Source organism: Pan troglodytes, chromosome 15 (genome assembly GCF_028858775.2).
Source record: "Pan troglodytes isolate AG18354 chromosome 15, NHGRI_mPanTro3-v2.0_pri, whole genome shotgun sequence".
NCBI lineage: Eukaryota > Metazoa > Chordata > Mammalia > Primates > Hominidae > Pan > Pan troglodytes.
The window spans coordinates 38,569,976-38,594,258 of NC_072413.2; the positions used below are offsets into that span (position 1 = coordinate 38,569,976).

Consider the following 24,283-nt stretch of genomic DNA (forward strand, 5'->3'; position numbering starts at 1 on the left):
TAAACATTGTTGAAATAACAACAAAGGATTTATCAACTAAATTCCATCAATTTGATAAAGCAGCAGCAAGGTTTGAGAAGATGGACTCCAATTTTGAAAGAAGTTTTACTATGGGGAAAATGCTCTCAAGCAGCTTGGCATGCAACAGAAAAATCTTTTGTGAAAGGAATAATCAATTAATGTGTCAAACTTCATCATTGTCTTATTTGAAACAATTGCAAAACCTGCTTAACCTTCAGCAACCACTAGCCTCTTAAGTCAACAGCCATCAATATCAAGACAAGACCCTTCATCAGCAAAACTACTATGACTTGGTGAAGGCTTAGATAATTGTGAGCACTTTTATTTAGCAATACAGTATTTTTTGATCAAGGTATATATACATGGTGATATGAATTAGCTATGTCCCCACCCAAATCTCATCTTGAACTGTAGCTCCCACAATTCCTGTGTTTTGTGGGAGGGACCTGGTGGGAGGTAATTGAATCATGGGGGCAAGTCTTTCCCGTGCTGTTCACATGATAGTGAATAAGTCTCATGAGATCTGATGGTTTTACAAGGGGGAGATTCTCTGCATAAATTCTCTCTTGTCTGCCGCAATGTAAGATGTGCTTTTTGCCTTCCACCATGATTGTGAGGCCTCCCCAGCTATGTGGAACTGTGAGTCAATTTTTCTTTATAAATTGCCCGGTCTCAGGTATGTCTTTATCAGCAGCATGAAAACATACTAATACATATAGTTTTGAAAACATATTATTGCACAAGATAGACTACACTATAGTGTAAACATAACTTTTTTATGTACTGGGAAGCCAAAAAATTTGTGTGACTCATTTTATTATGATATTTGCTTTATTGCAGTGGGCTAGAACTACACTTAAAATTTCCTATGTTGCTTATATACGGGAAATTATTGGAAACTGTAATTGGATTACACTTGTATGTGATAGATATCTCAGATTTGATTTTTCAAAATAGTTGGCAGTTAAGGGGCTTAAAAATGATATGTTAGGCAAACCAGAACATGATGAATACTTATATGGGTAAATTAATATGAATATCAATCTAGATATAAGGGCAAAATAAAACAAAAACTAAGCTTACATTACTATGAAGAATGTGTAGTGGATTGTATTTTCCAAAAATGGCTGCAAGAATGTCTGTCTTCTTAAATGTTCTTTTAGAACTTTGCTAAGGCCCTAGGCAATGACAATGAGGGTTATTTTCCTGCCCACTGAATCTCAGCAGAGCTTTGTGCCTACCTTGATGAATGGAATGTGGTAGAATGGAAGCTGCATCACTGGTCAGGAAAGGTGACATGACTTTTGTTTGGTGCTCTTTTTCTTGATACAGTTTCCCTTGGAATCCAGTCACCATGCTGTGAGGAAATCAAAGCCAAAGGGAAGTTTCACATGAAGAGCAATCAAGTCGTTTAGCCCTCAGCCTGATGACCACCCTACTGACTGCTGCCCGTGTGAGTGAGCCATCATAAAAGCAAATCCATCAGTTTTCAACTGAGCCTCAGTTGAGGATGCCTGGGATAGAAACAAGTCTCTCCCATATAGATATTTCAAAACTGCATGTTGGCAAGCCAAATAATTATTGTTGTTTTATGCTGCTAAGTTTTAGAGATGATATGTTTTCTATTTAGCACTATATAATAAAAGCAGAAAGTGACTTCATAATAATAAAATAGCAAATTCAATAGGAATATGCAATAAATTGAATATTTGATAATAATATATCTTCAAAATATATGGAAAAAATTGGAGAATCAAAATAAAACATTTGTAAAAAATTTTAATATGTATATGTTTATATATTTGTTACAGATCATTTAAACAGATATAATATTAGAAAAAGTGTAGAATATTTGACAAATATATTTTAAAAATTGTACATAGTACACATATACAGTATCCTGTTTCCATGTATTAAAAATACATGTTCAAGCATTTAAGAATCATAAATATATTGTAATCGAGGAATCTCAATGGATACTAAAAATATAATGAAATACCATTAATTCCATTCATAATAAGCAAAGTTTACAATGTAACAAAATATTAAATCAATAACATAAATGAAACCTAAATGCAATTATATCATAAATTTAGAAAAAGAAAGTAGGCTGCAAAATAATGATATGTTAAAGAAATAATTAAGTCAGAAACTAGCAATATATTTAATGTTAAAAAATAAAGGAAACATTATATATTAAATAGTATGTGATTAATAAAGCAATATTTAATGCTAAAGCTTATAGCTTTCAGTATATATTAAAAGGAATAAAAATCGCAATTCAATAATCTAAACATCCCCGTATAAATACTTCCTAAATGAACAAAGAACATAAACAAGCAGAAGAAAGGGAATAATTGATATGAGTATATTACATGAAATAAAAAACAAAGAAATATTTTATTACTTTCTGCAGCTGTTTAAAAATCTTTGTTAAGGAATAAATTTTTTCAAATAAAATCAAGGAAAACATAATATTAGAAATAAAAGGTAACTACAAAAGGGATTAAAATATGAAAATGTTTATGAAAATATAATTAGAAAAATTTGACTAGATAATTTTAGGGAAAAAATATGATTTTTTAAAGAGTAATAAACACTTACAGTAGACCTACAGCCAGTAAAGTATTTAAAATCTGTACTAAAGTTACTTCAGGCACAACTGTTTTGTCTCTTATTCCATGAAAATAATCTAATCTATACAGTGTCTCCTCATTTGATATGCCTAGAATAGAGTTAATAGAGAAATTAAGTAAGAAAAAGTGGAGAAAAGAATAATGAATCTCAATCCCACTTGTGAATATAAATACAAAAGCCATCTAAAAACACTATCTAAATAAGGAAAATAGCCTTGATTTAATGCAGGGTTGCTACAAAAGGCCTATAGTTTTACTGTTATTTGTGAAATTCCACAAACTAAACAAGTAGCTGAGAAGAGGTAATAAAAAGAGAACTAAAATCACTTAGAGCTTAAGGATGAGCTTGCTGTCAAATAACAAAACAAACAAACAAACAACCAGCTAGAGCAAAAAAGACATATAAGAAGGGAACATAAACAAGAATGACAGAAAATTTATCATCACAATCAATTCAAGGCATAAGATATTAGGGTAACATATTCAAAGTAAGCAAAGGGTTAATATTCAGAATACAGTGAAGACCTCACAAAGAAGTAAAAGACAACCAACACAAAATTAGCAAATAATATAAAATGATTTACAGAGAAATAAATCCAAAAGGCAAATAACTGTGAGAATATTTAACTTTAGTACTAATGAGAGAACAAATTAAACAACAGTATATCAAGCTGAGTCACACCTATTAAAGCAATGTCACCAAGTGTTCATGAGGATATGAGGGAACAGGTAATTTTATGAGTGGTTGGAGTGTAAATTGAGGCAACGACTTGAGGGGGCAATTGACAAAATACCTAATAATGTTGTAAATGTGTGTACACAAAGCCCAGAAAGTGTACTCCTAGATATACATTCTAGAAAACCCTTCATATATAAAGCTATATTTATCTTAGAGAAAACTTCACACTTAAAAGAATGTACACTAAATAGTATTGGAAGTTCTGGCCAGGGCAATCAGGCAAGAGAAAGAAATAAAGGGTATTCAAACAGGAAAAAAGGAAGTAAAATTGTCTCTGTTTGCAGTTGACATGATTGTATATTCAGAAGGCCTCATTGTCTCAGCCCCAAATCTCCTTAAGCTGATAAGCAACTTCAGCAAAGTCTCAAGATAAAAAAATCAATCTGCAAAAATCACAAGCATTATATACACCAATAACAGACAGAGAGCCAAATCATGAGTGAACTCACATCCACAATTACTACAAAGAGAATAAGATATCAAAGAATACAACTTACAAGGAATGTGAAGGACCTCTTCAAGGAGAACTACAAACCACTGCTCAAGGAAATAAGAGAGGACACAAACACATGGAAAAATATTCCATGCTCATGGATAGAAATAATCAATATCGTGAAAATGGCCATACTGCCCAAAGTAATTTATAGATTCAATGCTGTCCCCATCAACCTAACATTGACTTTCTTCACAGAATTAGAGTAAAGCTAATTTAAATTTCATATGGAAGCAAAAAAGAGCATATATAGCTGAGACAATCTTAAGCAAAAAGAACAAAGCTGAAGGCATCACGCTACCTGACTTCAAACTATACTACAAGGCTGCAGTGACCAAAACAGCATGACACTGATACCAAAACAGATATATAGACCAATGGAACAGAACAGAGTCCTCAGAAATAACACCACATATTGACAACCAGCTGATCTTCGACAAACCTGACAAAAACAAGCAATGGAGAAAGGATCCCCTATTCCATAAATGGTGTTGGGAAAACTGGCTAGCCATATGCAGAAAACTGAAACTGGACCCCTTCCTTACACCTTATACAAAAATTAACTCAAGATGGATTAAAGACTTAAACATAAGATCTAAAACCTTTGGTTTGAATGTCCTCCCGTAGCTCAGAGTAATTGTAATCCAGCATATAAACAGAGCCAAAGACAAAAACCACATGATTATCTCAATAGATGCAGAAAAAGCCTTTGACAAAATACAACAACCCTTCATGCTAAAAACTCTCAATAAATTAGGTATTGATGGGACGTATTTCAAAATAATAAGAGCTATCTATGACAAACCCACAGCCAATATCATACTGAATGGGCAAAAACTGGAAGCATTCCCTTTGAAAACTGGCACAAGACAGGGATGCCCTCTCTCACCGCTCCTATTCAACATAGTGTTGGAAGTTCTGGCCAGGGCAATCAGGCAGGAGAAGGAAATAAAGGGTATTCAATTAGGAACAGATGAAGTCAAATTGTCCCTGTTTGCAGACGACATGATTGTTTATCTAGAAAACCCCATTGTCTCAGCCCAAAATCTCCTTAAGCTCATAAGCAACTTCAGCAAAGTCTCAGGATACAAAATCAATGTACAAAAATCACAAGCATTCCTATACACCAACAACAGACAAACAGAGAGCCAAATCATGAGTGAACTCCCATTCACAATTGCTTCAAAGAGAATAAAATACCTAGGAATCCAACTTACAAGGGATGTGAAGGACCTCTTCAAGGAGAACTACAAACCACTGCTCAAGGAAATAAAAGAGGATACAAACAAATGGAAGAACATTCCATGCTCATGGGTAGGAAGAATCAATATCGTGAAAATGGCCATACTGCCCAAGGTAATTTACAGATTCAATGCCATCCCCATCAAGCTACCAATGACTTTCTTCACAGAATTGGAAAAAACGACTTTAAAGTTCATATGGAACCAAAAAAGAGCCCGCATCGCCAAGTCAATCCTAAGCCAAAAGAACAAAGCTGGAGGCATCACACTACCTGACTTCAAACTATACTACAAGGCTACAGTAACCAAAACAGCATGGTACTGGTACCAAAACAGAGATATAGATCAATGGAACAGAACAGAGCCCTCAGAAATAACGCCGCATACCTACAACTATCTGATCTTTGACAAACCTGAGAAAAACAAGCAATGGGGAAAGGATTCCCTATTTAATAAATGGTGCTGGGAAAACTGGCTAGCCATATGTAGAAAGCTGAAACTGGATCCCTTCCTTACACCTTATACAAAAATCAATTCAAGATGGATTAAAGATTTAAACGTTAGACCTAAAACCATAAAAACCCTAGAAGAAAACCTAGGCATTACCATTCAGGACATAGGCGTGGGCAAGGACTTCATGTCCAAAACACCAAAAGCAATGGCAACAAAAGCCAAAATTGACAAATGGGATCTAATTAAACTAAAGAGCTTCTGCACAGCAAAAGACACTACCATCAGAGTAAACAGGCAACCTACAAAATGGGAGAAAATTTTCGCAACCTACTCATCTGACAAAGGGCTAATATCCAGAATCCACAATGAACTCAAACAAATTTACAAGAAAAAAACAAACAACCCCATCAAAAAGTGGGCGAAGGACATGAACAGACACTTCTCAAAAGAAGACATTTATGCAGCCAAAAAACACATGAAAAAATGCTCATCATCACTGGCCATCAGAGAAATGCAAATCAAAACCACTATGAGATATCATCTCACACCAGTTAGAATGGCAATCATTAAAAAGTCAGGAAACAACAGGTGCTGGAGAGGATGTGGAGAAATAGGAACACTTTTACACTGTTGGTGGGACTGTAAACTAGTTCAACCATTGTGGAAGTCAGTGTGGTGATTCCTCAGGGATCTAGAACTAGAAATACCATTTGACCCAGCCATCCCATTACTGAGTATATACCCAAATGACTATAAATCATGCTGCTATAAAGACACATGCACATGTATGTTTATTGCAGCATTATTCACAATAGCAAAGACTTGGAACCAACCCAAATGTCCAACAATGATAGACTGGATTAAGAAAATGTGGCACATATACACCATGGAATACTATGCAGCCATAAAAAGTGATGAGTTCATGTCCTTTGTAGGGACATGGATGAAATTGGAAACCATCATTCTCAGTAAACTATCGCAAGAACAAAAAACCAAACACCGCATATTCTCACTCATAGGTGGGAATTGAACAATGAGATCACATGGACACAGGAAGGGGAATATCACACTCTGGGGACTGTGGTGGGGAGGGGGGAGGGGGGAGGGATAGCATTGGGAGATATACCTAATGCTAGATGACGAGTTAGTGGGTGCAGCGCACCAGCATGGCACGTGTATACATATGTAACTAACCTGCACAATGTGCACATGTACCCTAAAACTTAAAGTATAATAAAAAAAAAAAAGATCTAAAACCATAAAAATCCTAGAAGAAAACCTAGGCAATACCATTCAGGACATAGGCATGGGCAAATACTTCATGACTAAAACACCAAAAGCAATGGCAACAAAGGCCAAAATAGACAAATGGGATCTAAATAAACTAAAGAGCTTCTGCACAGCAAAAGAAACTATCATGAGAGTTAACAGGTAACCTACAGAATGGGAGAAAATTTTTGCAATCTATCCATCTGACAAAGGGCAAATATCCAGAATCTACAAGTAACTTATACAATTTACAAGAAGAAAACTAAGGGCCCACCAAAAAGTGGGCAAAGGATATGAACAGACACTTCTCAAAAGAAGACATTTATACAGTCAAGAAATATATGACAAAAAGCTCATCATCACTGGTCATTAGAGAAATGCAAATCAAAACCACAGTGAGATACCATTTCACACCAGTTAGAATGGTGATCATTCAAAAAGTCAGGAAACAACGGATACTGGAGAGGATTTGGAGAAATAGGAATGCTTTTAAACTGTTGGTGGAAGTGTAAATTAGTTCAACTATTGTGGAAGACAGTGTGGCAGTTCCTCAAGGATCTAGAACCAGAAATACCATTTGACCCAGCAATCCCATTACTGGGTACATACCCAAAGGATTATAAATCATGCTGCTATAAAGACACATGCACATGTATATTTATTGCAGCATTGTTCACAATAGCAAAGACTTGGAACCAACCCAAATGCGCATCGATGACAGACTGGATAAAGAAAATGTGGCACATATACACCATGGAATACTATGCAGCCATAAAAAAGGATGAGTTCATGTCCTTTGCAGGGACATGGATGAAGCTGGAAACCATCATTCTCATCAAAGTAACACAGGAACAGAAAACCAAACACTGCATGTTCTCACTCATAAGTGGGAGTTGAACAAGGAGAACACATGCACACAGGGAGGGGAACATTACACACCAGAGCTTGTCCGGGGTGGGGGGCATGGGGAGGGATAGCATTAGGAGAAATACTTACTGTAGATGACGGGTTGATGGATGCAGCAAACCATCATGGCACGTGTATACCTATGTAACAAACCTGCATGTTCTGCACATGTATCCCAGAACTTAAAGTATAAAAAAATGTACACTGAAATAGTTTTTCATAGCAATGTCAAGAAAATTTAAAATGAGGGGAAAAACCTATATTTCAGTATGATAAATGTATTTAGAACAAAGGAAAACAAATGCTCTGTTTTCTTTATGTATTGGGACATTATGTGTTGTAGCAGCTAAGATGGGTAAGATGTATCTTTAAGTATCATTGTGGGAAAAAAATCTCAAAAACACTTTATTGATTGATTGACTGATTTTTTTTGAGAGGGAGTCTCACTCTGTCACCAAGTTGAAGTGCAGTGGTGTGATCTTGGCTCACTGCAACCTCTATCTCCCTGGTTCAAGCTATTCTCTTGCCTCAGCCTCCTGAGTAGCTGGGACTACAGGCACATGCCACCATGCCCAGCTAATTTTTGTATTTTTAGTAGAGACAAGGTTTCACCATGTTGGCCAAGATGGTCTGGATCTCTTGACCTTGTGATCCACCTGCCTCAGCATCCCAAAGTGCTGGGATTACAGGCATGAGCCACCACGCCCGGCAAAAAAAAAAAAAAAAAATTAAATGAATAAACGAAATTGCCAGTTGCTGTAGTATTACATAATTTATGTAATGTTTAGCAACATGCACATCAGTAGAATATATTCATTCTTCCAAATCCAGTATAAGTACAGAAACATGAGAGAGTAATGACATATATTTCGGAGTCATGTGTAGGTTTTTGTGTAGCATAGCAAAGTGTCCTCAGTCAGTTAGTAGTGTGACCAAGCATCAAATCATAGATAGATTCTACCTTGAAATCAAATCTAATTAACAAAGAGCTGTTAATTTTTCCACCAGCTGATCAACCAGAGTTGTTAATAAATACAGCAGAATTTTATTCTGTTATATTGGTAGAAGAAACTAAATTTATGTGATACAATATGTCACTGAAATACATGTAATTTTTAAGTTTATGATAACATTCATAAATTATAATAAGATTAATATCTAGAGACAAACTAATATTAGAGAAGACAATTTGAATTATGTATGAACATACAGAGACTACAATTTTCTTACAAGTAAATTAATTATATTAAAGCTGTAGATATTAATCAATTTTTTTAATTTTCTGGGATCAAGTATTCATAACTTAAAATATGACCAAAACAACTAACATTCCTTTAATAAATATTAATAGTGCCCATTTTACATAGCACTATTTTTGGAACAAAATGATTTCGTACAGTTCTGAAATAAAGATCTGGAAATTTGGGGGATAACTGACATCCTCACATCCCATGTCCAGAGCTCTGCACTTTTGCTATGCATGAGCGAAAGCTTATACATTTCTTAGATGGCATTTAAGAGTTGTAAAATACAGAACCTTTATACTGGGTGCCGTGTCTTTACTGCTTTCCTTAGCTAGACATGTGGCTAATTCCCTCACTATCTTCTAGTCTTTGCTTTTCAAGAAGGCTTACTCAAACTACTTTATTGTATTTTCAGTTACAACTCTTTCCTACCACATTCTGATCTCCCTTATCTTTCTCTGTTTGTTTTTTCCCTCAAAGCACGTAAGATTTTCTAATATGATTTATAATTTACTTATTATGTATTTTTTGCTTACTATTTATTATACTCTACCATAAAGTAAGTTTCAAAATGGCTTTGACTATTTCATTAACTGCTGGGTATACCTAGTACTAACCAATAAACATGTGCCACATTAATGAATGATAAACTACACTATAAATGTTGTAATAAATTACAAGGAGAAATGTATTATTTTAAAGAGTCCTTATCACTTTTTAATTTTCCATTAGAGAGATAATTTAATAAGTATTTGCTTAGCATGGTCTGAGCTAGAAAGATTGCCTGATTTTTCTTAGAAAGTTATTTATGATATTTTTCTGTCTCTAAAGGATCACTTCCATGACACCTCTCAGTTACATACATTTAAGATCTGCAAGCAGCCACTGAACTGGGAGAGAGATAGGACAAAATATTTTCTGTTAATAAAAATGTTACCACTCTAGGTCAAAAAAGAAACCTGGAGAGAAATTTGAATTGTTTTTAATTAAAAAAAAGAAAAAAATTCTTATCAAGGTTTGTGGAATGCAGTAAAATCAGTGTCAAGAGAAAAAAATATGGTGTTCATGCATATAATAGAAAAGAAGAAAGATCCATAATTAATCATCTAAGATACTACCTTAGGAAAATAGAAAATAAGAGTAAATTAAATCCAAAGTAATCACAAGAAAGGAAACGATAAAAATTAGAGTAGAAATAAATAAATTTAAAAACATAAATTCAGTAGGAAAAAATCAGTAAAACCACAAACTGCTTCTTTGAAAAGATCAATAAAATTGATATACCTCTAGCCAGGCTAACTATGAATAAAAGACATAGGACAGACATTAATATCAGAAATAAAATAGGAAACATTATTATAGATCCCATAGACATTAAAAGGATAATCAAGGAACACTATTAACATCTCTATCTGCACAAATTCAATAATTAGGTCAATGAGACAAATGCTTTGAAAGACACAAAATCTGCCAAAATTCACACAAGAAGAAATAAACTATTTGAAGGTCCATGTCTTTTTAAAAATTGAATCTATAACTAATACTTTTCCAAAACAAAATGCATCAGGCCTAGATGGGTTCACTGGTGAATTCTACCAAATATTTACTGAAGAAATTATACCAATTTCTATAATCTCCTTTAGAAGATAGAAATAGAGAAAACACTTCCAAACTCATTTTATGAGGCCAAAATTATTCTAATATCAAAACCAGACAAAGGCGTTATAAGAAAAACACAGATCAATATCTCTTATGAACACAGATCAAAAATCTTAAACAAAATATTAGCAACTCAAATTCAACAATATGTGAAAATACAGCTCTACTGTGTGGTATTTATACCAGGTATGCAAGGCTGGGTCAACATTCAGAAACCAACTAATGTAAGCCCTAACATCAGAAGGCTAAGGAAGAAAAACCACAGGCTCATATAAATAAATGAAGAAAAGCATTTGACAAAATAACAACATTTATGATAAAAACTCTCAGTTAACTTAGAATAAAGGTGACCATCCTGAACTTGATAAAAATTATCTGCAAAAAAACCTACAGCTAACATGGTACTGAATGTGAGAAACTCAACGTTTTTCACCTAAGATGGCAAGGATATCTCCACTCACCACTGCTTTTTCACATCTTACTTTAATTCTTAGCTAGCTAATGCAATAAGATGAGAAAAAGAGGTGTACATATCTGAAAAGAAGAAATTAAACTGTCTTTGTTCTCAGATAACATGATCATCTATGTAGAAAATCTAGAAGGATGGACAAAGAAACTCCTAGAACTAATGAGCAACTATAGGAATGTTGCAGGACACAAGGTTCATGTATATAATTCAATGGCTTTTCTATATACAAGCAATGCACAAGTGGAATTTTAAATTAAAAACACAATGCTGTTTAAATTAGCACCACAAAAATGAAACGCTTAGGTATAAACTTAACAAAATCTGTACAAGATCTATATGACAAAAACTACAGGCAGGGGAGGAGCCAAGATGGCCGAATAGGAACAGCTCTGGTCTACAGCTCCCAGCGTGAGCGACGCAGAAGACGGGTGATTTCTGCATTTCCATCTGAGGTACTGGGTTCATCTCACTAGGGAGTGCCAGACAGTGGGCGCAGGCCAGTGGGTGCGCGCACCGTGCGCGAGCCAAAGCAGGGCGAGGCATTGCCTCACCTGGGAAGCGCAAGGGGTCAGGGAGTCAAAGAAAGGGGTGACGGACACACCTGGAAAATCAGGTCACTCCCACCCGAATATTGCGTTTTTCAGACCGGCTTAAAAAACGGCGCACCACGAGACTATATCCCACACCTGGCTCGGAGGGTCCTACACCCACGGAATCTCGCTGATTGCTAGCACAGCAGTCTGAGATCAAACTGCAAGGCGGCAGCGAGGCTGGGGGAGGGGCGCCCGCCATTGCCCAGGCTTGATTAGGTAAACAAAGCAGCCAGGAAGCTCGAACTGGGTAGAGCCCACCACAGTTCAAGGAGGCCTGCCTGCCTCTGTAGGCTCCACCTCTGGGGGCAGGGCACAGACAAACAAAAGGACAGCAGTAACCTCTGCAGACTTAAATGTCCCTGTCTGACAGCTTTGAAGAGAGCAGTTGTTCTCCCAGCAGGCAGCTGGAGATCTGAGAACCTGCAGACTGCCTCCTCAAGTGGGTCCCTGACCCCTGACCCCCGAGCAGCCTAACTGGGAGGCACCCCCCAGCAGGGGCACACTGACACCTCACATGGCAGGGTATTCCAACAGACCTGCAGCTGAGGGTCCTGTCTGTTAGAAGGAAAACTCACAAACAGAAAGGACATCCACACCAAAAACCCATCTGTACATCACCATCATCAAAGACCAAAAGTAGATAAAACCACAAAGATGGGGAAAAAACAGAACAGAAAAACTGGAAACTCTAAAAAGCAGAGCGCCTCTCCTCCTCCAAAGGAACGCAGTTCCTCACCAGCAAAGGAACAAAGCTGGATGGAGAATGACTTTGACGAGCTGAGAGAAGAAGGCTTCAGATGATCAAATTACTCTGAGCTACGGGAGGACATTCAAACCAAAGGCAAAGAAGTTGAAAACTTTGAAAAACATTTATAAGAATGTATAACTAGAATAACCAATACAGAGAAGTGCTTAAAGGAGCTGATGGAGCTGAAAACCAAGGCTCGAAAACTACGTGAAGAATGCAGAAGCCTCAGGAGCCGATGCGATCAACTGGAAGAAAGGGTATCAGCAATGGAAGATGAAATGAATGAAATGAAGCGAGAAGGGAAGTTTAGAGAAAAAAGAATAAAAAGAAATGAGCAAAGCCTCCAAGAAATATGGGACTATGTGAAAAGACCAAATCTACGTCTGATTGGTGTACCTGAAAGTGATGGGGAGAATGGAACCAAGTTGGAAAACACTCTGCAGGATATTATCCAGGAGAACTTCCCCAATCTAGCAAGGCAGGCCAACGTTCAGATTCAGGAAATACAGAGAACGCCACAAAGATACTCCTCGAGAAGAGCAACTCCAAGACACATAATTGTCAGATTCACCAAAGTTGAAATGGAGGAAAAAATGTTAAGGGCAGCCAGAGAGAAAGGTCGGGTTACCCTCAAAGGGAAGCCCATCAGACTAACAGTGGATCTCTCGGCAGAAACCCTACAAGCCAGAAGAGAGTGGGGGCCAATATTCAACATTCTTAAAGAAAAGAATTTTCAACCCAGAATTTCATATCCAGCCAAACTAAGCTTCATAAGTGAAGGAGAAATAAAATCCTTTACAGACAAGCAAATGCTGAGAGATTTTGTCACCACCAGGCCTGCCCTAAAAGAGCTCCTGAAGGAAGCACTAAATATGGAAAGGAACAACCGGTACCAGCTGCTGCAAAATCATGCCAAAATGTAAAGACCATAGAGACTAGGAAGAAACTGCATCAACTAACGAGCAAAATCACCAGCTAACATCATAATGACAGGATCAAATTCACACATAACAATATTAACTTTAAATGTAAATGGACTAAATGCTCCAATTAAAAGACACAGACTGGAAAATTGGATAAAGAGTCAAGACCCATCAGTGTGCTGTATTCAGGAAACCCATCTCACGTGCAGAGACACACATAGGCTCAAAATAAAAGGATGGAGGAAGATCTACCAAGCAAATGGAAAACAAAAGAAGGCAGGGGTTGCAATCCTAGTCTCTGATAAAACAGACTTTAAACCAACAAAGATCAAAAGAGACAAAGAAGGCCATTACATAATGGTAAAGGGATCAATTCAACAAGAAGAGCTAACTATACTAAATATATATGCACCCAATACAGGAGCACCCAGATTCATACAGCAAGTCCTGAGTGACCTACAAAGAGACTTAGACTCCCACACATTAATAATGGGAAACTTTAACACCCCACTGTCAACATTAGACAGATCAACGAGACAGAAAGTCAACAAGGGTACACAGGAATAGAACTCAGCTCTGCACCAAGCGGACCTAATAGACATCTACAGAACTCTCCACCCCAAATCAACAGAATATACATTTTTTTCAGCACCACACCACACCTATTCCAAAATTGACCACATACTGGGAAGTAAAGCTCTCCTCAGCAAATGTAAAAGAACAGAAATTATAACAAACTATCTCTCAGACCACAGTGCAATCAAACTAGAACTCAGGATTAAGAATCTCACTCAAAGCCGCTCAACTACATGGAAACTGAACAACCTGCTCCTGAATGACTACTGGGTACATAACGAAATGAAGGCAGAAATAAAGATGTTCTTTGAAACCAACGAGAACAAAGACACGACATACCAGAATCTCTGGGACGCATTCAAAGCAGTGTGTAGAGGGAAATTAATAGCACTAAATGCCCACAAGAGAAAGCAGGAAAGATCCAAAATTGACACCCTAACACCACAATTAAAAGAACTAGAAAAGCAAGAGCAAACACATTCAAAAGCTAGCAGAAGGCAAGAAATAACTAAAATCAGAGCAGAACTCAAGGAAATAGAGACACAAAAAACCATTCAAAAAATCAATGAATCCAGAAGCTGGTTTTTTGAAAGGATCAACAAAATTGATAGACCGCTAGCAAGACTAATAAAGAAAAAAAGAGAGAAGAATCAAATAGACACAATAAAAAATGATAAAGGGGATATCACCACCGATCCCACAGAAATACAAACTACCATCAGAGAATACTACAAACACCTCTACGCAAATAAACTAGAAAATCTAGAAGAAATGGATAAATTCCTGGACACATACACTCTCCCAAGACTCAACCAGGAAGAAGTTGAATCTCTGAATAGACCAATAACAGGAGCTGAAATTGTGGCAATAATCAATAGTTTACCAACCAAAAAGAGTCCAGGACCAGATGGATTCACAGCCAAATTCTACCAGAGGTACAAGGAGGAACTGGTACCATTCCTTCTGAAACTATTCCAATCAATAGAAAAAGAGGGAATCCTCCCTAACTCATTTTATGAGGCCAGCATCATTCTGATACCAAAGCCAGGCAGAGACACAACCAAAAAAGAGAATTTTAGACCAATATCCTTGATGAACATTGATGCAAAAATCCTCAATAAAATACTGGCAAACCAAATCCAGCAGCACATCAAAAAGCTTATCCACCATGATCAAGTGGGCTTCATCCCTGGGATGCAAGGCTGGTTCAATATACGCAAATCAATAAATGTAATCCAGCATATAAACAGAGCCAAAGACAAAAACCACATGATTATCTCAATAGATGCAGAAAAAGCCTTTGACAAAATTCAACAGCCCTTCATGCTAAAAACTCTCAATAAATTAGGTATTGATGGGACGTATTTCAAAATGATAAGAGCTATCTATGACAAACCCATAGCCAATATCATACTGAATGGGCAAAAACTGGAAGCATTCCCTTTGAAAACTGGCACAAGACAGGGATGCCCTCTCTCACCGCTCCTATTCAACATAGTGTTGGAAGTTCTGGCCAGGGCAATTAGGCAGGAGAAGGAAATAAAGGGTATTCAATTAGGAAAAGAGGAAGTCAAATTGTCCCTGTTTGCAGACAACATGATTGTATATCTAGAAAACCCCATTGTCTCAGCCTAAAATCTCCTTAAGCTGATAAGCAACTTCAGCAAAGTCTCAGGATACAACATCAATGTACAAAAATCACAAGCATTCTTATACACCAACAACAGACAAACAGAGAGCCAAATCATGAGTGAACTCCCATTCACAATTGCTTCAAAGAGAATAAAATACCTAGGAATCCAACTTACAAGGGATGTGAAGGACCTCTTCAAGGAGAACTACAAACCACTGCTCAAGGAAATAAAAGAGGATACAAATAAATGGAAGAACATTCCATGCTCATGGGTAGGGAAAATCAATATCGTGAAAATGGCCATACTGCCCAAGGCAATTTACAGATTCAATGCCATCCCCATCAAGCTACCAATGACTTTCTTCACAGAATTGGAAAAAACGACTTTAAAGTTCATATGGAACCAAAAAAGAGCCCGCATCGCCAAGTCAATCCTAAGCCAAAAGAACAAAGCTGGAGGCATCACACTACCTGACTTCAAACTATACTACAAGGCTACAGTAACCAAAACAGCATGGTACTGGTACCAAAACAGAGATATAGATCAATGGAACAGAACAGAGCCCTCAGAAATAACGCCGCATACCTACAACTATCTGATCTTTGACAAACCTGAGAAAAACAAGCAATGGGGAAAGGATTCCCTATTTAATAAATGGTGCTGGGAAAACTGGCTAGCCATATGTAGAAAGCTGAAACTGGATCCCTTCCTTACACCTTATACAAAAATCAATTCAAGATGGATTAAAGATTTAAACGTTAGACCTAAAACCATAAAAACCCTAGAAGAAAACCTAGGCATTACCATTCAGGACATAGGCATGGGCAAGGACTTCATGTCCAAAACACCAAAAGCAATGGCAACAAAAGACAAAATTGACCAATGGGATCTAATTAAAGTAAAGAGCTTCTGCACAGCAAAAGAAACTACCATCAGAGTGAACAGGCAATCTACAAAATGGGAGAAAATTTTCGCAACCTACTCATCTGACAAAGGGCTAATATCCAGAATCTACAATGAACTCAAATTTACAAGAAAAATACAAACAACCCCATCAAAAAGTGGGCGAAGGACATGAACAGACACTTCTCAAAAGAAGACATTTATGCAGCCAAAAAACACATGAAAAAATGCTCATCATCACTGGCCATCAGAGAAATGCAAATCAAAACCACTATGAGATACCATCTCACACCAGTTAGAATGGCAATCATTAAAAAGTCAGGAAACAACAGGTGCTGGAGAGAATGTGGAGAAACAGGAACACTTTTACACTGTTGGTGGGACTGTAAACTAGTTCAACCATTGTGGAAGTCAGTGTGGCGATTCCTCAGGGATCTAGAACTAGAAATACCATTTGACCCAGCCATCCCACTACTGGGTATATACCCAAATGATTATAAATCATGCTGCTATAAAGACACATGCACACGTATGTTTATTGCAGCATTATTCACAATAGCAAAGACTTGGAACCAACCCAAATGTCCAACAATGATAGACTGGATTAAGAAAATGTGGGACATATACACCATGGAATACTATGCAGCCATAAAAAATGATGAGTTCACGTCCTTTGTAGGGACATGGATGAAATTTGAAATCATCATTCTCAGTAAACTATCGCAAGAACAAAAAACCAAACACCGCATATTCCCACTCAGTGGTGGGAATTGAACAATGTGATCACATGGACACAGGAAGGGGAATATCACACTCTGGGGACTGTGGTGGGGTGGGGGGAGGGGGGAGGGATAGCATTGGGAGATATACCTAATGCTAGATGACGAGTTAGTGGGTGCAGCGCACCAGCACGGCACATGTATACATATGTAACTAACCTGCACAATGTGCACATGTACCCTAAAACTTAAAGTATAATAAAAAATAATAAATAATAAAAATAATAATAAAAAAAACTACAGGTTCTGATGAAATAAAGAAGAACTGAATAAATGGATATTCCTTATTCGTAGACAGGAAGACTCAGTATTGACAAGATGTTAGTTATCAGTTTGATCTGTAGATTCAATGCAATCTTAATCAAAATGCTAGTGAGTTATTTGTGAATTAGGAAAACTAATTCTAAAATTTATATGTGAAGGCAAAAGACACAGAATGACTAACACAACATTGAAGAAGAAAACCAAGGGAAGAGGACTGATGCTATCCACCTCGAAGACTCACTATAAAGCTACACTAATCAGTGGGCTATTGGAGAAAGAATAGACCAAAAGATTAATGAAACAGAATAGAAACACCAGAAATAGATCCACATGAATATAGTTAACCAATATTTGACAAAAAAGCAAAGGCAATACAATAAAGACAAGGTAGACTTTTCAACAACTGGTGCTGGAACATCTGGACATCCATATGCAAGGAAAATAAATCTCAACGCAGACCTTAGACCCTTCACAAAAATTAACCCAAGCTGGATCACAAATCTAAATGTAATATGCAAAGCCATAAAATTCCTGGAAGAAAAATCTAGAACTTGTGTTTGTATTTGGTGATGACTTTTCAAAACATACCGAAGTACAATATATATAAAAAAAATTAAAACTGGACTTCATTTAAATTACAAAATTCTGCTCTGTGAAAGACTCTGTCAAGAGAATGTAAAGACAAGCCACAGAGTAGGAGAAAATATTCACAAGATATTTGATAAAAGATTGTTATTCAAAATATACAAATAATTATTAAAATTCAACAGTAAAACAACCTGATTACAAAATGAGCCAAAGACTTTAACAGACATTTCACCAGAAGATATAAAGATGACAAATAAGCATCTTAAAAGATGTTCCACATCTCATGTTATCAAAGAAATGCAAATTAAAATAAAACAACAATGAGATGTGACTATTGGGACGCAATAAAAATATATACTTTTTCTCTGCTTCAGGCTTCTAAAACTCTCATAATTTCCTGAGTGACAGCATAAGAGAGGCATCATTTCTTATATATAATAAGCCCCTTTTAGTCATACCTAAGTTTATTCTAGTAAGTCTACTCTTGGAGCCTAGGAGCTGGTTGTGGGAAGAACCAACCACAAGACAAGAGGGTTGAAACTTTCAGCACCATCCACCTCTGGAAAGGGGTAAGCAGTTGGACATTGAGTTAAACTGACAATGGCCAAGAATTTAATCAAGTTGCCTATATAATGAAGCATCCATTAAAATCCCAAACAAATGAGTTAAAATAGTTTCCGCATTGGTGACTGCACGGAAGTACTGGGACAGTGCCACGCCTGGACACAGCATGAGAGCTCCATGCCCCTTCATCATACCTTGTCCTATGGACCTCTTCATCTGACTGTACGTATGTACCCTTTATGATATTCTTTATAATAAACCAGTTAATGCAAGTAAAGTGTTTCCTTGGATTTTATGAGCTGTTATAGAAAATTATCAAATTTGAGGAGAAAGTTTTAGGGAACCCAACAGTAACCAAGTCAGACAGAAATGTGGGTAACCCAGGACCAACTACTTGCAATTGGAATCTGAAGTTGGAGGTGGTTCTGTGGGACTGAGCCCTTATCCTATTGTTAGTGCTAGAATTTAATTAAACTGTAGGATACTGAGTTGGTGTTCACAGATAACATGTAAATTGCAATGTGTGGAAAATCTACATATTTGATTGCGGAAGTGTTGTAAGTACAGAACACCACTACAACAAATGTTGGCAAGGATGTGAAGCAACAGGAACTCTCATTCACTGCTGATGAGAATGCAAAGTGGTACAGCTACTTTGAAGGACAGTTTATGGTTCTTACAAGACTAAACATTCTCATGCCGTACTATCCAACAATCATTTTCCTTGGTATCTACGTAAAGGAGTGGACAACTTATGTCTACACAGAAACCTGTAGAGGTATGTTTATAGAAGCTTTATTCATAGTTGCCCAAACTTGGAAGCAACCAAGATGCCCCTCCATAGGTTAGTGGATAAATAAACTTTGGTACATCCAGGAAATTAAATATTATTCAGTGCAAAAAGAAATGAGCTATCAAACTATGCACAGAAAATGGAGAAACTTAACTGCATTTTACTAAGTGAAAGAAGCCAATGTGAAAAGGCTGCATACTGTGTGATTGCAATTATATGACATTTGGGAAAAGGCAAAACTATGGAGACAGTAAAAAGATCAGTTCTTTTCAGAGTTGGGCTGGGAGGGAGGGATGATGCATGGAATACAGAGAATTTCAGGTCAGTGAAACTACTAATATACTAAGGTGTAGTATTAATGTATAGTATCATATACTAATATGGTAGACATGCATCAATATATAATACATTTGTCCAAACCCATAGAATGTACAACACCAAGAGTAAACCCTAATATAAACTATGGACTCTGGGTGATAATGATGTATTAATGTGGGTTCATCATTTGTAACAAATGTACCACTCTAACTGGGGATGCTGATAATTGATGAGGCTATGCATGAGCCAGGGGGCAGGTGGTATACAGGGATTCTCTGTACCTTCTGCTCAATTTTGCTGTGAACCTAATACTTATCTTTTAAAAAGTCTATTTTAAAAAAGTTACTGCTCTTGCACATCCTGCACATGTACCCTGGAATTTAAAATTAAAAATAATGAACATAATAATAAAAAGAAGTTACTGCTCTTCATACTACCTCATCTTCCAAAAAGAGTTAAAAATATCTGCCTAGGAGCTGTGAACCCAAAAGTATCTGAGATATCTCAATCAATTTAGAAAGTTTATTTTGCCAATGTTACAGACACAAACAATTTTCCAATGTTACGGACACAGTGTTACCTGTGACACAAACTCAGGAGGTCCTGATGACATGTGTCCAAGGTTCTTTGGGGACAGCTTGGTTTTATACATTTTATGGAGACATGAAACATCAATCAATATATGTAAGATGTACATTGGTTTGGTCAGGAAAGGTGGGACAACTTGAAGTGGGGAGGGGGCTTCCAGGTCATAGGTAGATAAGAGACAAAAGGTCGCATTCTTTTAAGTTTCTAGTTAGCCTTTCACTGAATACACAATTTACATGTGAGAGGAGAATAAAGGAATAGTCACTTATGCTTTAGTCTGGCTTAGTGAAATAATAGGGCAGAGGAAGCAATCAGATATGCAGTTGTCTCAGGTGAACAGAGGAATGACTTGGAATTCTGTCTGTCCTTTGCCCATAAGGAATTTCCTTGTGGGCAAATTGTGAGGGAGGTATGTAGTATATATATATATGTATATATATGTATATAAATCTTTGTAACCATCTTTTTTTTTTTTTTTTATTGAGATGGAGTCTCGCTTAGTCACCCAGGCTGGAGTGCAGTGGCGTGATCTTGGCTTACTGCATCCTCCACCTCCCGGGTTCACGTGATTCTCCTGCCTCAGCCTCCTGAGTAGCTGGGACTACAGGCACATGCCACCACGCCTGGCTAGTTTTTCTATTTTTAGTAGAGATAGGTTTTCACCATATTGGCCAGGATATCTCGATCTCCTGACCTGATCCACCTGCCTTGGCCTCCCAAAGTGCTGGGACTACAGGCATGAGCCACCACACCTGGCAGCTGTCTTATTTAAAAATAAAATGGGAGACAGGTTTACCTGACGCAGTTCCTAGCTTGAATTTTCCCTTTGGCTTTGTGATTTTGGGGTCCTTTATTTTCTTTTCACAGAGCTTACTGGGAGAAACGAGTTGGAGTTAACTTCCTTAATGAGATTTGACATTATTAGAAACTCTCTGATGGGTGGGCTGATCAGGAATAAAGTCCTGGAGCTTTGAAATGAAAATTTATCTTGGATATAATTGGAATCAAGTAGGACCAAACTTTACACCCAAGCAGTTGTATGTGAGTAGGTTAAGTGGATGAAAACAAGGGAAGTAGGACTGAGTCTTGTATTGCTTGTGACTGAATTTTTGACCTCCTTTTGGCCTCGTTCCAGTCAAATAGTGAGTGATATTTCAATTTCAAAGTAAACTAAAGACCTTTTAACTTAGGGGAACATTTAGATAGCCATTCTTGGTTAAATTAAAGACAGAAATTTTACAACCTGCGTACAGCCTCAGGCCAACAATTCCAAAAACTTAGTAGTGGGGAGGGATGCACTGAATTGTTTGAAATAATTTTTCACAGCAAAGCTCCTGTGAGAAAAGAAATAGCAACTAAAAATGCTTTGTTCTCCAGTTCTGTCTTTGCCATGAATTTGTAAAGAGGATTAGATGCTTTGGATTTTTATAATAATAAAAATGGGATGAGGAGTTCACAGAGAAAGCAACTGGATGTTCTGTTCATATGAGCAGGGGAAGGCCCACAATTTCATGTAAGTATTAAAAAGAGAGGTGACTTAATTATTCCCAAGGCTAGTGAGTGGAAGCCTACCAGTAATACTGGAGTAGTCTACATTTGTGTGTATGCTTCTGTTACCAGAAACAGATCGTGATCCAGACCCCAGGAGAGGGTTCTTGGTTCTTGCCCAAGAAATAATTCGGGGTGAGTTCATAAAGTGAAAGCAAGTTTATTAAGAAAGTGAAGGAAGAAAAGAATGGCTACTCTATAGGCAGAGCAGCCCTAAGACTGTTGGTTGCCCATTTTTATGGTTATTTCTTGCTTATAGGCTAAACAAGAGATGGATTATTCATGAGTTTTCCAGGAATGGAATGGGCTATTTCCAGAACTGAGGGTTCTTCTCCTTTTCAGACCACATAGGGTAACTTCCTGATGTTGCCATGGCATTTGTAAACTGTCATAGCGCTGGTGGAAGTGTCTTTTAACATGCTAATGCAGTATCATTAGTGTATTAAGAGCAGTGAGGGTGATCAGAGGTCCCTCTCACCATCTTGGTTTTGGTGGATTTTGGCTGGCTTCTTTACTGCAACCTGCTTTATCAGCAAGATCTTGATGACCTGTATATTTTGCCGACCTCCTATCTCATCCTGTGACTTAGAATGTCTAACCTCCTGGGAATGCAGCCCAGTAGGTCTCCAATTTATTTTACCCAGCCTCTATACAAGATGGAGTTGCTCTGGTTTAAATGCCTCTGATGCTTCCTCTTTATTTAAAGACATAAATCTAAATAATTATTAAATTTCTCAATACAAAGTGGAAAAATGGAAGTTATTTCAGAGATTTATTTGTATAACACATTAGCAGACTACTTGGAAACATATATCAGCATTTAGCCTTTGATGGCTAAAATTTTACCCCACCTTTGATTTTATTTTGAAGATTTTTACTTGGAAACATGGTTTAGAAGCCATGAAAACTGTGGATTTTTCTTTGTTACTCTCTCTGAACTTTAGTTACTATCCCAGAACTGCCAAGAGATTGTATAACCTTATGTTTATGAAAGTGTTCAAAACCAATGTTTCATTTTGAGCAGAGTATTTTCCATAACACTTTGTGTAAGAAAAGTGATGGCTAGGGTATTGAAATGAAAACAAGGGCCGGGTGCGGTGGCTCACGCCTGTAATTCCAGAACTTTGGGAGGCCGAGGCAGGCGAATTACTTGAGGTCAGGAGTTTGAGACCAGCCTGGCCAACATGGTGCAACCCTGTCTCTACTAAAAATACAAAAATTAGCCAGCCATGGTGGCACATGCCTGTAATCCCAGCTACTGGGGAGGCTGAGGCAGGAGAATCACTTGAATTTGGGAGGTGGAGTTTGCAGTGAGCCGAAATCATGCCATTACACTCCAGCCTGGGCAAAGAAGCAAGACTCCTTCTCAAAAAAAAACAGAAAAACAAAATAAAACAAAAAAAACCCAATAAAGTTCAAAACTAAAATGTTATTTTTTTAATCTTCTCTATCTTTTTCTCTCTTTCTTTCTTTTTTTTTTTTTTTTTCACCTGAATGACAATCTTGGGTGGTGGAGTTGGGGGGGCTTTGTCAGTGGAATGTCATCCATAGGGTGATGGATTGTCAATATCTTAACTCGTATTTTCTTAAATATTTTTATTCATTTTATTTTCTTATTTGTCTACTCTTATCAGAATTTTCTAATTGTAGATATTTGAGGAACAAGTATCAAATGTATATGAAAAATGGAAAGTCAAAAAAATACTAGACACACTTTCAACCAGTTATCCACCCACCTTATATTACTTACAGTGCAGAATGCTCAATTATAAATGCAACTCTTCAATTCCACAGCACAGAAAATGAGACTATGTATATCATTACCAGCCCCAGTAGAGATAATAAGGGCATATGCACAGCTACAACTATCCATTGAGATAATGAGATTATAAATACTATACTCCTACTGCTTCTAGGTATAATGAGAAGCTACAGTTTTATGGTCATATTTCTGCAATCATCCTTGAAACCAGGAGACAGTGAATTTAGAGATAACCTAATGAGGAAAAGAAACAGATAACCATTTATCATAGTCTTTCCGAAATCAGCTCATGAAGTAAGGCACAAATGGAAACAAAGTAACTGAATACATTCATTTGTTAATTAATATCTGCTGTTCTTAGAGAATCATGAACAATGAGCAATTTATTAAAGAGGCAATAATCTGAAATACTCTATTACAGGGTTAATGATCATAAAAACAGGTCTCATAAAAGTAAGGGACAATCAAGAGCTTTCTGGAAGTGCTCATTTAATATATTTCTATTCTCTTAAACAAAAAATAGTCTCTGACACATTATCAGTAAATCATGTTTTAGGCAATACTATTGATTT

The 24,283-nt window shown here is 37.0% G+C and overlaps 1 protein-coding gene across 2 annotated transcripts in view; it reads right to left on the bottom strand.

Annotated features, from left to right (window-relative positions):
- The window catches only part of LOC129136978 (uncharacterized), a 249,194-nt gene that overhangs the window by 34,757 nt on the left and 190,154 nt on the right, over nt 1-24,283 (bottom strand). For both annotated transcript variants that reach the window (XR_010150917.1, XM_054666006.2), the window contains one exon: nt 1,263-1,378. Coding sequence is in view for 1 of the 2 variants with exons in the window: in XM_054666006.2 (XP_054521981.2) it covers nt 1,263-1,378 (116 nt within the window). In the remaining variant the exon portion in view is untranslated. The remainder of the gene's footprint in view (nt 1-1,262; nt 1,379-24,283) is intronic.